Here is a 15599-nt window from a genome sequence, read left to right on the forward strand (position 1 = left end):
TATGACTCATACCTTCGTAAGCAGTGGCTCATACCCCTGTAAGGCAGATGCTACAAGTGCTCGGCAAGTGAAGGGAACAGTAGGTACATTTATTTATTTATTTATTTATTTCACAATACTGCAGGCCAGATTGACCCAAGCAGGAGGGGCATGAAAACACAAATCATAACAGCACGTACAGTCGCGAACAGAATATTATGGGCCATGAAATCTAAGAAAAAGCTGAATATCTCCGCAACCTCACAACGCAATCTGGTATTTGCATTTTGGACCTCGACTAGAATATGCTAACAACGTTGTCGTGGGCAGTTTTACTGGTTACTGCTACAGGCTGCTCGGGAATTGAACGTTTTCGGAGATCCCGGGGTCCATTTTATTCTGTCCGCGACTGTACATGCAAAAAAATTACATTGCATGTGACATACAACAGAATCAAAAATCAAAAGATGACAGAGCAGTAACGAGAGCAATATTTATTTCACAATATTTATTTCATTCATTGAAATCAACCTACAACACACAGAACAGCATACTTTTCAATAACGAACAAGCTCAAAACAAGCATCCGAACCATAAAAAGTTGAGCCACCTTAGCATATGCTAAAGAGGATGAAGGCGAAAGCCTGCGTGCTCACGAGACATTAACTAAATTATTTCACATTCGCATTCAAATGCGTTGTTACTTCCTGTTACTTGTTTTCGCCCCACCAAAGGTCATGGGTTAGAGTGTCTTAATCAGCTATACCTTAAGCAATTGTGCCTTAATTAATTTCGCCTTAATTAACATCAAAGGTAGTGGGTTCGACTGCCACCAAAGATCGAGGGTTCGACCCCCTCCTTTTGTGCCATTTAATTTTCCGGACGGCCGAGTTTTCGACCCATGAGCCATCTAAGGCTGTCGCCATAACAAAGCATTGCATACCCCGCTGAGCAGTTGTAGTCGTGGTTTTTGCAACAGCTTCGCTGGACACCCACTTTATCAGGGCCGGGATGGTGAGCACCCTTATGAGTGTGAGTCTCGCGCTGCGTAAGCATTAACGACGGGGTGCGCAAAACGAATAAAAGAACAAGAATATCACATTGTTTACATCATGTACCACCAAGCCATGAGCATACAGCGAAGCGTTGTTAGCAGTGCTGAAAACTCCATGTAGCCTATATATATGTATGTATACTTAAAGTGTAGCTTTCGAGCTACTCTACTAAGTATCTTATTGTTAGAAAACAATGAACTATGCGGTTCAGTTAATGTGTTTGCCGAAGGATGGCCTCTCTGATGAAATCATACGTAGGTTACAACTTGGTATGGAGTACACAAGGTGTTCGTAGCTGAAGATAGAATATTCTTACAAAAGACGAAGCATAATCTTCTCCTGTCAGCAACTAGCAAAGACTTGCGACACTTTTTCTTTCTTTTTGAGAACGTAAGAAATAAAAATGCAGTGTCCACCACAAGATACACTGGTGAGAATTGCACCCGCCGTTAAGGTGATGTTCGAGTTCTCGGGGGAGGGAAGAGAAAACGTTGGTTTCGTGGTCGACAGGCGAATTGAAAGAACTTGCCTGAAGGGCAATTAAAATATCTCTTCCAGAAATCGGTGACGTTGGAATATTATTTTATATTTATTCCTTGTTACCAAGTCAAACACCTTAGTCGGTATTGTTTTCATGTTACATGTCAGAAGGCGCCTGAGGTGCTATAGCGCTGCGTAGCCATACATAGAAGCCCTTTTACTCGTGCGCGATATCATTCACAAGGTCTTGTCTTGAGTGGCTCATGCTGCTATAATACATTCGCAGTGATCTGCTTGTATTAACTTCGCAGTATGCGACGAGTTCAAAGCGCTGTGCTTTATTGTTACACTCATACGGAAACTTGCATCTTCAACAATAACGCTGGTGGCCTGTGAACAATTCTGAGCTCTATAGTTATGCACATCAGCGATGCTCCAATTGCGCAGGTGTAGGAAATGTGCTTTTTCTATTACGTTGATATATGTTTTTTATTTTGCTGCCGTGCCATATATAGGGGTGCACGAATATTCGAAACTTCGAATACGAATCAAGTAATCCTCGCTATTCATTTCGTTAGATCTGAGAATTCACTATTCGGAATTGTCGACTAGTCGTTTGCGTTCGAATACAAGGAATAAAGGCACTTTACAAACTCGAGGGAGACAGATCGAAGCAGGTGAGGACTGTTTCTAATGATTCATGCTTAAGGTCGTTGCACAGAGATACCTGGTTCTGAACGAACGCACGGGGCAGACTATACTGCTGCTCAATAATTTCCAGTGATTCAGTAAGAATGCCTCGCTTTTAGGAATTCTACATATGAATTGTTTGTCGGGAGCAAGGCAAATACAAATATTTATTTTCTTGAGAGGAGTGAAAAATACGGTTTTGTTGACACGACACACTGTAAGCAAGAAAAAAAAAATGAGAAAGAATGAAAAATAAAAGCAGGGGAAATGCAGTACATGACACGTGTACCAGGACTGCAGTTCACCACTTACAGTTCGCGAATGGGTCTTCGTTGACTCGGATCAACTGATCACGAATTACCTGTGGTTATTGTGGAACAACTCCGATTGATTACCGCTGTTTCCTACTCATAGTTTCCTCTCTGATATATTCCTTCATTTCATCTCCTTTACACTGGCTATTTGTAGATTTCTGACGGTTTCTTAATTAGTCGATGCGTCTATGCACACGTACTCGTTTGTAATCACGGTATTTCTTCATGTATACTGGCTTATAGGCCGAAGATATTGGTATACACGCGCTTCGTACGCGGCGGTGCTTTCGCATGCATCGAATTTGGAAAAAAAAAAAAAAGGAAAGGGTGGAGGGAGGGCGAGGGGTGTGCTAGGTGCAGCTCTATTCGCAGGAGTTTTTTTCGGCAGGTGATTTTCTCACACGCGGCGAAGTTTTCAGAAGGCGCTTTGCAAAGATTGCTGTGAGTTGTCAACGTAGAGACGTCTGTTATTTTTGCCTGCACTACTCCTTTTTGTTTACGAAGATGCAGTGTTTCCGCAATTGAATCTGGGTGCGTATTCTGTAACGATATTGTTTCATCGTCCATTAGTCTTATAATCCGTCGTGCCGAGCAACTGATGCTGACTGTAACGGTCGTATGTCCGTCTCCGAACCACTGGTGAATGAACTGGAAAACGAAATCGATCGCGATCATACACGGCCCCCCTATTTTGGTGCTGTTCTTTTTTATTATGAGGGAATCATATTTTGTTAAACGAACGAGAGGTTAACTCTCGTGTGTACTATACTCAACCGCTATATGGGCTACAGCTGTATGAGACGAAATAAAAGTGAATGAATAAATGGATGAATGAATCAATCAATGTTCTTCAGTTATTCCCGTCTCAAGACTGGAGCAAGGCAGCCTGCTTTCGCAGTCAAGTGCAAGCGCCCCACGAGCTGTGCGCTGCCACGAGAGCGCAAGCGTGTGTGGCACATTGGTGAAGCGCTGTCAGTATGGGAGACACGGCAGACCTTGCCACAGACTACCCGAACAGAGAAGGGCCTTCGTAGGCCCATCAATGTCGCCGCGCCTCCTCCCGACGTGGGCACCCTACCGGCGGAGAGGAGAGCTCGGAGGGTAAGCGAGGGGTGCCTGAACGGCGGTTCTCGATTTAATCCGGCCTTCCTCCAACCGTCCCACCCATCTCCCAGCAGCTGACACCGAGATTCGCCTCGGCGTTCTCTACTGCGCCGTCAAGAATGCGCAGCACGTCTGGTCCCGGGAGAGGCTGCGCCGGGCGGAGTCGCTCGCCGCTGATCGTCCTCCTTCTCGTTCCCGGCGCGGCTGCGCGAAGCACCTCCGACGCTCCAAAGGCTGGCATCAACGCTTTCCGCGTAACACACACGCGCACATACACTTCCCACTAAAACGGGCGCGAGGAACATCGCTGAAAGCTGCTCGATATCAGCCCCCCCTCGGCTAGGGCCGCAGTGCGTTGCCGCACTGCGTCAAAGAAGAAGAAGGCGGGTTCCCGCTCCGCCTTCGTCGATGCTCCGCCCACTTTCGGAAGGGGGCGCGGGGGGGACGAGGCGGCAGGGGCCGTCGGCGCGCATCCGCGGCCGCGCAGCCGGGGATTCGGCGCGGGACGCGGGCCGGCATGGAACCCACGAGTGAGTACGGGGCTGCCCTGCCCCCCCTTTCTCTGTACCCGCTCCCCTCGGGCTCTACGGTCCGGCGGGAAATCGCGATGCACCGAGCCGGTGTTGCCGGAGAGATCTTGAACACTGCATGCGAGCTGCCGGATTCTATCAATATAGCGGCAAGCGATTCCGACGCGCCTGCCAGCGCTACTTGATAAGGACACACACACAAAAAAGAAAGAATAACGCTCAAGCAGCACAGGTATTCTGAGCTAAAAATAGAATACAGAAGTCCGACAGGTGTGCTATAAGGAGAACAAACGGTGAACGATGTAGTTCGACCCTGAGTCTCGTGTAAGCCACTTACCTTCTGTCGTTTTACTCACCTCAGCTAGCCAGCTGTATGCTACGACTTTCGGCACTGAGACCAGTGGATTACGTACCCCGCTTATGCCCGATGAGCACACAAAGCACCACTGGAAATTATAATCTGTTCCAAGTATCAACCCTGCATCTTCATTGACATTCTGTCGCTGTGTGAGTTGTCTGAGGCTCACTCACTATGTTACTGTATGTGGCTTCCTGAGCGTTTTGCAAGCCAGGAGTCATCTACAGCACATTCATATAATTCCTACAGCGTGCAAAGTAATCATCTTTATAATTTCTTTCCTGCTAATTGTTTCACCCACAGTGTTTGCTTCATTGGTGTTTTAATTCAACATCAGAACACACGAAAAAGACGTACTGCGACGATTTTGGTGAGAGCATTTACTTTCATGATAAGGCAGGCCAGAAGAGCGCTTCTGTCGTGCTGCTATCGTGCCTTATAGCGACTCGCCTTGCTCGACGGTGAGCACGGGTGCACTGCTGGCAAGCGCTTGCTCCTGTTACAGACAGTACGCGGGATGTGGCCCCCTGCATTCCGTCAGTGCGTGTGTGTGGCACCGGACAGCGAGGGATGTGACGGACATCTGTAAACAAGCGAGGCGCACCTCGCGACCCCCTCCAGTGCTTCACCGAGGATTACGAGTAGTCGCCGGAAAACTGGGCCGCCGACGCCTTCCCGCGAACACTTCGGGAGTGTTTGCCTCGGACGCGGAGACCGGCGTCCTCGCTGCAGGATGTCGCCGCGCCTTCGGACTCCGCGGTCCGCGAGACGTTCAGCCGCGCAGGCTCTCAGCAGTGCGGCCGTCGAGTGTGCACAGGGAGCGGCAGTGCGACAACGTGTGTGTGCTGTTGGGATTACAATGTGTGCGCCGGCCGATACGTGCCAACCGGATCGCCCTACAGCGGTGAGGCTGTCCCCGTCCTCGCCTGGCCTCTGCAGACACGCGCGCTGCAGACTGTGACGTGGTGTATGGTGGTGGGCACCGCTGCTCTTCCGAACCCTGCTTTTACAAATTTTAGTTTAACCCGCGGAACTACGACGTACGCTGTCTTCTTAAGCTCGGAAAGGAATTGGTGACGTTGACATATTTGATTCACGTAGTGTGGACGCGCTAGTGTGAAAACGCCACTCTCTCGTACTGTAAGCGGTTAACTCTATACCATCTTCGCTGATGGCACGGCAGGTATGCTGCGCTGCTGGAATTTTAAACGCGGTTGCGATCGTTTTGCAGATGCGCAGTCCAGCCATGGCTTTCAACTCATTTAACACGCTGATGGTTTCGTCCAAGCATTTAGTGTATCGAGCTCGCATCATTGGTGCCAACATGCATTGTGTGCAAAATGATGGGGATACAGGGTGTTCAGATCCAGACAGTTTACATCATAAAAAGTAGGGGGGTGGGAGGAATCTGCTACTAAATAGAGAATATTGGGTAACGTCTTCGAAACTGCAAGGTACAAGTTACAGATTTTACTGCCTCACATAAACAGACGTGTAGTATGCGTAATAATCGGTAAGTCGCGTTTTGCTTGCGGAAATAGCGAACATAGAGCGGCGTTTATTTGACGTCCCTTAAAGAATTATTTGGTAGAATAGCCGAGCTTGTGGCGCATGCTGTCAGGCTCTCGTACGTTCAGGAATTGTATTGGCACACGTTCTTCCCTAGTTGACTCATACTTGGGTGCCACTGCAAGTTGTCGGGTTTTACAGCGTCGAGCGCGCGCGTGTCGGGCCACAATGGCGACGCCTTTACAGGGCCGAGCCATTTTGAGGAAAAGGCATGCACGAAGCGGCCTTTCTGCAAATGTAGAAACTCTGGCTGAACTGTAAGCTGTAGAAATGAAAGCTTTCTCACGGCTGGGAAATATAGCTTTAATGCAACTTGCTGAACACTAAAACACTTAAATGATCGCTACGCCCAGTTAGCATGCTTCAGGCAGTCGCACAGCATTAGCTGTGCTGAGCACGGGTTGTCGGGGTGGAGAGGCGCGACAAGACGACGGAAGTTCTTCACCGGAAGTTCTTTGGGGCACCTTTGTCCTTAGGGTCAACATGGAGGGATATTTGTTTGCGAATGCTGGAACGGCTTCAACTGTGGCATGCTGTATATTTACTTGTACTACGCGCGTGGATCTGTGTACAATAGCGGGAAAGGAGAAGGAGAGAAGACGGAGCCACGCAAACACACGTACTCGCGCATAAAGAATGAATAGGAAAAACTGGCTCGAAGGTTTAGTTTGCTCTATTTGAGTCGACCAATTCGTCACTGAACAGAGCGTTATCAGTCTGTGGCGGCATGCATTGTCTGGCTTTTCAGGAACCCGGTTATTCCATTCATAGTGCTCCACTGTTCGTTACATGGTGCCATTATTTTGATGACTTTCTTCCGCTCTCTGGCTATTTCTACATTGATTTTCCCGTAGCATATCAGTCTCGATGTTTTCTCGAAACAGTTTTATCGTCCTTCACTGGCCGACTTCTTGTCGTCTTACCACCGAAACCCATATTCGTTTCATCCTGGCTAATTTACCTCTGACCTTTCCTCATTACGTCGTCAAATTGGTTATGAATAACTGCCAATGGAATTCATTATTCAACTACTCAGTATGCTCGTGCTTGCCTTTGTTTCTATCCTATGACATCGCATATATATATATATATGTAAAATTTCGTTGGGCAACAACTGTGTGTTATGTTTAAAGATGAAACCAAGGGAGAAATGGAGGATATTGTTGTTTGGCAGGGAAACCGGTGAGAAATCAGGGTATTTTCTATGGCAGGCCAAAGTTGCGGATCTTTCTGTTAACTTTCACAAACGATTAACATAAGCAATCGTCCTCTTTTGTATACAATCGTTTTATTCGAACAAGCGAAATCACTCACAGGAACATGTAAGGGCAAAGATAAATGCTTGCAAATGAAGTTACATGCTCATCTCTACAAATTATCATTACTATATTAAAATGTAACCATATTACCAGCAACAACAACTAAAGACGGGTTTGGCGATCCTTTCTTTGCGTTGTTCTTTGCACTCTTTTTACAAAATATGCGGAAAGTATACTGCACGGGGTCATGCTTCGCAGGAGGTTTCATGCTTATCCTTATCCTACAAGTCCTCTTTGACGTAAGTAATCAAATGTAATGGGAACATCTCGGCGTCCATCCTTGAAAAAGAAGGGGGAGAGGGTAACTCTCAGGCCTTTAGTCTTTTTCTGTTCTCGTCCTGTTTTACTGGTTCCTGATTTACACGCTGTTCCACAAAAAATAATGGAATACCCACTACACAAATGAGCCACCCTTCTTTGAGCGTAAAGTATTTTGGTAAATATCATCTCTACATCACATCGACCATACACAATGTAGAACAGCGTCAGCGCTGCGTTAATTCGCTTCCTAGTGCATTAGCGCCGTTTACATGTATATGCGACGTGCGGAGAATGCGCGCAATGCACCAATTTTCACAAATTTTGTTCGGGGTGCGATAATCGCGCGTTATCAGGTTTTTCCCTAAAACGAAGGACCGTACGTATGTACTGCCAAGTTTCCAGGTGAGGTGCACCACGATCGCAGCTCAAATGCTGATTTAGAATATACGACTTCCATGAATGTGCAATTTTATGTCCCAAATGACTCAAACCTCAGTGCTCAGAAAGACAGAGAGAGAAAGAAAATAATAAATGAAAGGCAGGGAAGTTAACCAAGGCTGAGCCCGGTTGGCTACTATACACAGGGGGGGGGGGGGGGGGGGGAATTAACAGGAGAAGAGAAAGTTCATGCACTGTGCATATCGCCGACGTGGTCACAGTTTTCTGCTCTAAATCACTGACAGTCACTAAGTCCGGATCACAGACAGTCGCTCAATCCGGTAGCTTTCAAAAATCGTTGCGCATGCAAGGCCATGGTCCCAACATCTTGTTCAAGGTGAATGATTTTATATCTAACTTTAGAGCTATGCAGACATCATGTCTTTCACTTTAAAAAGATGGGCGGGAGCACAGTAGATGTTCTATAGTCTCCTCGACGCCACGGGTATTGCACCCGGCGCTATCAGCCGTTCCAGTCAAACACGTATATGCATTGGTGAATGCGACGCCCAAGCGTAGGCGGCACAGGATTGTTTCCTCATTTCGTGGAAGCCCAGGTAACAGCGGCAGTTGCATAGATGGGTCGAGGGAATGCAATTGTTGCTGAGTGAATTCAGGAGTGTGCCACTTCTCCAATGTCATACGGTGCGCTAACTTGCTTAAGTGTTGGGCTGCGTCAGTCCTTGATAAAGGTTCAGAAACAAGGGTTGCTGCTTCGTGTGGTTTCCTAGCAGCTTCGTCGGCGAGGTCGTTGCCAGAGATACCGCAATGACCCGGCAGCCGCTGAAACTCGACGTCGTGTCCCTTCGTGATCATATGATGATGTATTTCTCGTATCTCCGACACGAGTTGTTCACAGGACCCGCGACTAAGTGCTGACAAAAGACGTTGTAGGGTCGCCTTCGAATTACAGAATATTGCCCACAGTGTAGCGGGTTGGTCGTTAATAAATTAAACCGCACCTCAGAGGGCAACCAGATCTGAACCGGTCGATGTTGTGACATGATAAATCTTGTACCTGATGCGTCTTGATCGTGATGGCGTAGACATCGCGCCGGTGGAGCTGGTCTGCGTGGAGGAGGCATCCCTATGTATGTGGACTCGGTCATAGTAGATCGTGCGCGAACAATCCAGAGCTTTTTTAGGCTTGTAGCGCAGCTCAGAAAGAGCAAGAAGGAAGGTGGAAGGGGTAATGAAAAGGAACGGAGAACAGAGTGAGCGCTTGCTCCAGAGAATTCAGAGCTGCTTGCTTCAAGGCCAAGGTAGGCAGGTCAGTATTCTTTCTTATCCCTCGAACGGAAAGGCGCACTTGAGATTGGTTTAAACGCCACAAGGCTGAGTGTGAACGTGCCGAGGGTGTGAAGCCCGATCTTAGGGAGGCACGATGAATGATGACCACGTTGGAGAATGACGCCTGCATCGTCGTGATTCTGGCATGTATGCAGGCAGGAAAGCTTGATTGCATCCGTGAAACGGGATGAATATGGGCCCTATAAGCGTGTCGGTGGGAATATAAGTCGTGATCGGATAGTCTTTAGCCATTATGAGGGCTCCTGCTGTTGAGGCACTCCGTGGAAGTCCGAGGCAAACGCACCTCAGCGCTGGGCGGAAACAACATGAGGCAACTGGACAAGCTGTGCTTTCTGTAAGGAATGATTAGGTTCACGCTAGAGAAATAATCGCCCAGCTATATGGATGCAAATGATCATCACGTCACAAGTTCCGAAAGTGACTGCTGCGGAGTGCATTCTTTTGAGCTTTTTGTGATCTCTGACACGCTGTGACAAGTGCGATATTATCGTGTTTGTATATGGCGGCCTGACTCACCGCCGACAGTGATAAGCGTCGAGACTTGATAGCACGCAAAGGTGATGCGTCCGGCCATATGCGGATGTATTATGGAACGTGTGCGATACGTTTGGCCCAGCATTCTTCTCGAGACGTGCCTCATTCATTTCCTCGATTCATTTCCTCGATGGTTCTATTTATGCAACACAATACAACTTGGCCGTGCAGTATAACAGCTCTAACAAAATAGTATGTGCGGTGGTTGCTTGTTTTCTGGAGGCAATAAGATGGCATGCGTAGTTAGACGATTAGATGCGCAGTATGTCCACAGCGCCGTGCATCGTGAACGCGTACGAGAAACTATAAAGTAGAACACGCTTCGTAAGCAATAACTCGAGAAAACGATCTCGCACCGCTACGTGTTCATGTCGCCAAAAATGGTATATGATTCCGCCGACGTTACACTTTTTGGCGAAAAAGGAAATGAAAGAGAGCGTTGTATAGTTAGCCCTAAAGTGTTCGCGTTTGAACTGTCCAAGATAGTGCATTGATTGTCAGCTGGGATCCAGGCCTCACTAAATATTTCAGACATTTCCCGACGCAGTGTTCTGTCATCGCTTTGGATGATGATGTTCCGTCAGGCATCTATGGAAACACAAGTGAAAATGTAACTGCACAGGGAGACACTGGAGCATGCCCACATCAACACATGAGTTCAAGCAGAGCGCAAACGTTAGGAACACACACACACACACACACACACACACACACACACACACACACACACACACACACACACATACACACACACACACACACACACACACACACACACACACACACACACGCACACGCACGCACACACACACACACACGCACACGCACACGCACACACGCACACACACACACACACACACACGCACGCACGCACGCACGCACACACGCACACACACACACACACACACACACACACACACACACACACACACACACACACACACACACACGCACACACACACACACAAACGCGAAATTGAGGTCCTCTATTCAGGCTCTGTTTAGAACTGTGAAGACGTCATTGGTTCATTGTTTACTCCGTATCTCTTCTCGTCTCGATTTCTAACCATACCTCTTCACGTATTTAGATATATGCCGTATCCTCTATAACTCCCAATAAAATAATAGAAAATGAGTTTAATCAATTGTACATTGCGAGAGACAAACTGCACAAAGATCAAGAGATATGACCGTCCTGCAGGGCCGAATTCACGAAGCTTTTTGTTTGCAAGTGACCTTTACCATTGGTCAGGCCGCTTTGCTATATAATAAGTCCAACTGGGCGACTGGTTGATAAAGGCTGTTACGAGCAGTAGCCTAAGTACTTTTTGTGAATGCCGGCCATGATCTTACAGACGTGATCCATGCAAATTAGAACGCCGCGTGATGCGGCACGCTGCAGCAGCTTTCGCGTACACTTGGACTGTCCGAATGCCTGCGATCGGTGAACACTGACATGCTTGCTCGTAAAGCCTTCACGCTTTGCGTTTTCTTCGTTCTATCCTTCTTACTTCCTTTTTCCTCTCACAAACAGAGCATCAGTCATTCCCTCACCTTTCTTTCACTCTATTTCACAGAGCTGCTTGCGTTCCGTTGCCACGCTGCGTGGCTGTCAGGTTGTGATTGGCTCGATACCCCGAGCACTTGCACAGTGCCGCCCATTGCTTTTGAGTGCCCTTCGTACTCACCAGCTGTGCGAGCAACGGCTTCCTCCGTTCCCTTGCGTTCTACGATCGCCACGGGGCGCGGATCGAGCGCTTCCGGCTTCCGGCAAAGTATGCTACAAAGTTCGCTCGTATAAGGCTGTATTGGCTTCGGTACACGTGAGTGGCAATCGCTATCAAGCGGCTGCCAACGCCAACGTATAAAGAGGCGAAGAAGCAGCTTTCGTCATTTTACACCGCAAGTGGGTGATATAAACAGAATTATGAACACACACACACACACACACACACACACACACACACACACACACACACACACACACACACACACACACACACACACACACACACACACACACACACACACACACACACACACACACACGCACGCACACACACACACACGCACGCACACACACACACACACACACACGCACACGCACACGCACGCGCACGCACGCACGCACGCACCGGCAAACGCAGACTTTCTCTTAAATTAAAACCTTGGCCTTTTGTCGTCGATGTGCAAAATGAGAACAGTACGAGTATTTTGAGAGCACTGTTGTTGCCAATTGTTGTTGTCGCCAACCTCCATGTTGACGTAACATGCGAAGGAGGCTATACAGACTTGTGTTAATGCAGCTGTGATTACGCAAAGAAAGTGTGGTCTCAGAATTTTCGTGCGTACTCTGTGAGTAGGACATAAGGAGTTCATTTATGGCTAACTTGAACCTGCACTTTCAATTTTTTTGTGTTTTTCCGAGTTTTTTCTTGTGTTTTCCGAGTGTCTTTCCGAGTTTGTTGAACTTATGCGAAACAGCAGATCCAGACAGCCTTTACATTTAACTAAATCAACTTTTACTAAATCTTGATCGAACTTCCTCAGCTCTACCAACTCATGGCCAAATCATACCTTAGTCTGTAACGATATTTTTCTATGCGCTTGTACCGTTACATAAAAAATGTATACTTATAGATGCGACACCGTCGATACGAGCGTTACTACCGATTATTCTTTTTACACGTCATCAGTGACAGGAAATCTCGTCGTAATAAACAAACACAACGACTGCAAAATATTCGATCAGCAGCTGCAAGGCTATCTCTTCTTCAGTTACGCAAGCTGGTCTTTGTGCCTTGATGCCGATAAGGAGGCAGCTGTGCAGGGCAGAGCGTGATAAGGCATACTCAGGATGGCAGGCAGGCGGAGAGCTTTGAGTGGAGGTGATGTACAGATGTTTCCTGACCGTTGAGTGTTTCTTTCTCCTGACCGCTGTGAGGAAACGATGGACACCTGGTGCAAGCAGCCCGCTGCCTGGTTCCATCACTGGTCTCCACATGTGCAGAACACTTTATGTACATGGCGCACTACCATTATAAAAGGCTATAGGTTATGGTGCAGCGTAAGGACGCTGAAGGCAAGACACTACAGATTGTTGGATCTCGAGGACAATCCCAATTGCTGTCCCCCATATTTTGGACCTTGCCGTTGGGTGCGGGAGTTGGCCGAGGTTGAGGAGGACTTTGAGACGAAAACTGGAGGTTTATTTACATTATTTACAGTGAGAGTACAAAGAAATTAACAGTCATAAAGTAATTACGGGCCGGCAGCAACTCGGACGCTGCGACCTGTGGCAAGAAGCTCGAAAGAGATGAATGAAGGAATCCTCCTGCTGCTCCCGGTCTCTGGCTTTTAACCCCTTCGGTGTCTCGAAGTCACGTCATTTTTGGCTAATCGGCGAGCCCGCTCAGGTGGCGTCATTTTCGGCCAATGGTAGGTGCCCGTGCGAATGTAAGTCACACCCGGCGCAGAGGGTCGCTCCATTGTCTCCCCCTGTCCGAGGGAGTACTTCTCTGCGGTGTTGCCTTCCTGGTCTGCAACCGCCGTCACAAAGGCGGATGGGGGGGTTGCTGCCAGGGCTTCACGGTGCATTACAGCCGTCTTGCCTCGCGGCTTGCAAGCGCACAGCGGGGGCAGGCGGTTTGTTCTCGAGCGACCTTTCAGAGCCGCAAAGCAGCTTTGCTCGGGACCCACGTTACCTGGAACAGTGCCAGGCTCCCGCTACACTTTCGGGAAAAGTCAAGCAGTGGGACAACAGCTCCACATGCGGCGCACGAGGTGGGGGACGCCAACTTGTTCGGACGTGCCGCGCCTCGGGAACGTGGTAGATGTGCTTCTGCGCTCCTTAATTAGGTGTGACGCGATTCGATGTCGTCTGGTGAACTCGAAGTAGGCTCAGGAAAAGGTCCGTATCTAATAAGATATGATGAGACTCAGTGAGCAAGCTCTTCAATAATTTCAATAATTCAGTTACACGGGGACGTGTATACTACGGCCTCCAAATTCCGATTCGCCCCTTAGGGCGCAAATGCCGAGTAACAGATAGTGGGAGGTTTGGCTTGCAAGCCAAGATCTATAGAGAACCAAGTAGCTCTTCTCGAGCAAACCCAGCGAACCACAGAGGCTATAGTGGAGCCGTGGACTGAGAGACCTACCCACCGCCGAAAACCCCTAACATAAATAAAGTTTATACTACTACTGCTACTTTCAGGGCCGTTCAGACATTACAGAAAGGAGTAAATGACCAAAATAAATAAACAAATAGTGAGAACAATTGCATAAGGTTGTTTTGTACAGGTGATACCAAATTGCCGACTTGAACATAGTGGCATCTTGTATGGAGACGATGGAGGCGGGAAGGTGATTCCAGTGCCTGCTATAGTATTGGCAATGAACGATTCAGTATACGTGTTAGTTCTTGATAATGGAACACCAACTTTGTGTCTATGGTCAATGCTCAGTGATACCTAGTTAGGTGCGGTTAGGAATTACTGTATAAGATTTTCCTTGGTGTAATATATTTTGTGAAATACACGTAAACGAGAAATTGGGTGGCGTAGATACGGGTAAAAACGGTTTAACACTTTATTTTTTCACTTGTGAAACACTATAGGAGTCCGAGAGTAATTCGCTGAAAATCCTATAAACTTTTGTTCGAAAGAAAGAAAGAAAGAAAGAAAGCTGACTCATTTGTGGAGGAAATTAACGTTGGAGGTCCCCTATCTTCCTTACAGTTATCCCCGCATGAAAACGCGGCAACAACAATGGCGCCGTTGCCTGACGTCCCATATTTCTTCATTTCTGTTAACTATGAAACTCTATCGGGCACTATATCAGCGGGTACAATGATCACAAAAATCATAGCCACGAGTACAGAGGCCATAGTGAGCTGACCAATTTGAAAAATATTTTATGCCCCGTACCCCGACATCTAACAGGCTGGAATGATCATATAGGATCCGATGCAAGACCCATATGATCATCTCACATTACTGTATATTAGAGTTTTGGAGCGTATGGTGTTTTCCAGCAGGGGTGGATGTGCGGAACATAACGCGGATCAAATAAGCACGCAAATCAAACATAGGAAATGGGGCTCTGAAGAGTCACTGGGATACTTTTACCTAAGAAAAGAACTTGTGAAGAGGTCGGCGTAATGTACATATCTTCCTCAGGCCCGTTAACTCTTGTCATGCATCAAAACGGGTTATCGAAACGGACAGAGGGCGCCCAGTGCAACGTGACGAAGAGCATGTTTTTTGTACAGTGTTCGCGCCCGCTTCACTGCACACCTCGGTGGTGGTGGACAGTGACCAATTATTCTGCGCGCGGTCGGCAATTCCTGAGAAGCGCAATATGTAGTATTCACAGACGGTCGATCGGGAAATTACTCGTGCTACGACACTGTGGTATAAAGGTTATAAACAGGGAGGAGGAGGAGGAGAAACATTTATTAAAAAAGAAGAAAGGACAAGCAGGTGTCTTTCTGCATTAAGATGCCTCAGAAAAGCTGGCTTTTCGTGCTACGACAGTCACTGCGGAGCACTGACCGATACAGTCGCGACTGTGAACGGGACTCGAGCTAACTTTCATGGTCGCCTGTCGCAGTTGTCATCATCACGTTTCTCCGGCAGAAGCCGCCAGGAAACAGG

At 47.7% G+C, this 15599-nt stretch overlaps 1 protein-coding gene across 1 annotated transcript in view; it reads left to right on the forward strand.

The window, feature by feature from the left end:
• Positions 1–4094: 4094 nt before the first annotated feature.
• Positions 4095–15599, forward strand: part of LOC126520890 (uncharacterized) — a 230791-nt gene continuing 219286 nt past the window's right edge. Inside the window, exon 1 of the mRNA XM_050169692.3 lies at positions 4095–4152. Coding sequence (XP_050025649.1) covers positions 4140–4152 — 13 coding nt within the window. The 5' untranslated portion in view covers positions 4095–4139. The remainder of the gene's footprint in view (positions 4153–15599) is intronic.

The sequence above is a fragment of the Dermacentor andersoni genome, chromosome 3 (genome assembly GCF_023375885.2).
Source record: "Dermacentor andersoni chromosome 3, qqDerAnde1_hic_scaffold, whole genome shotgun sequence".
Lineage (NCBI taxonomy): Eukaryota > Metazoa > Arthropoda > Arachnida > Ixodida > Ixodidae > Dermacentor > Dermacentor andersoni.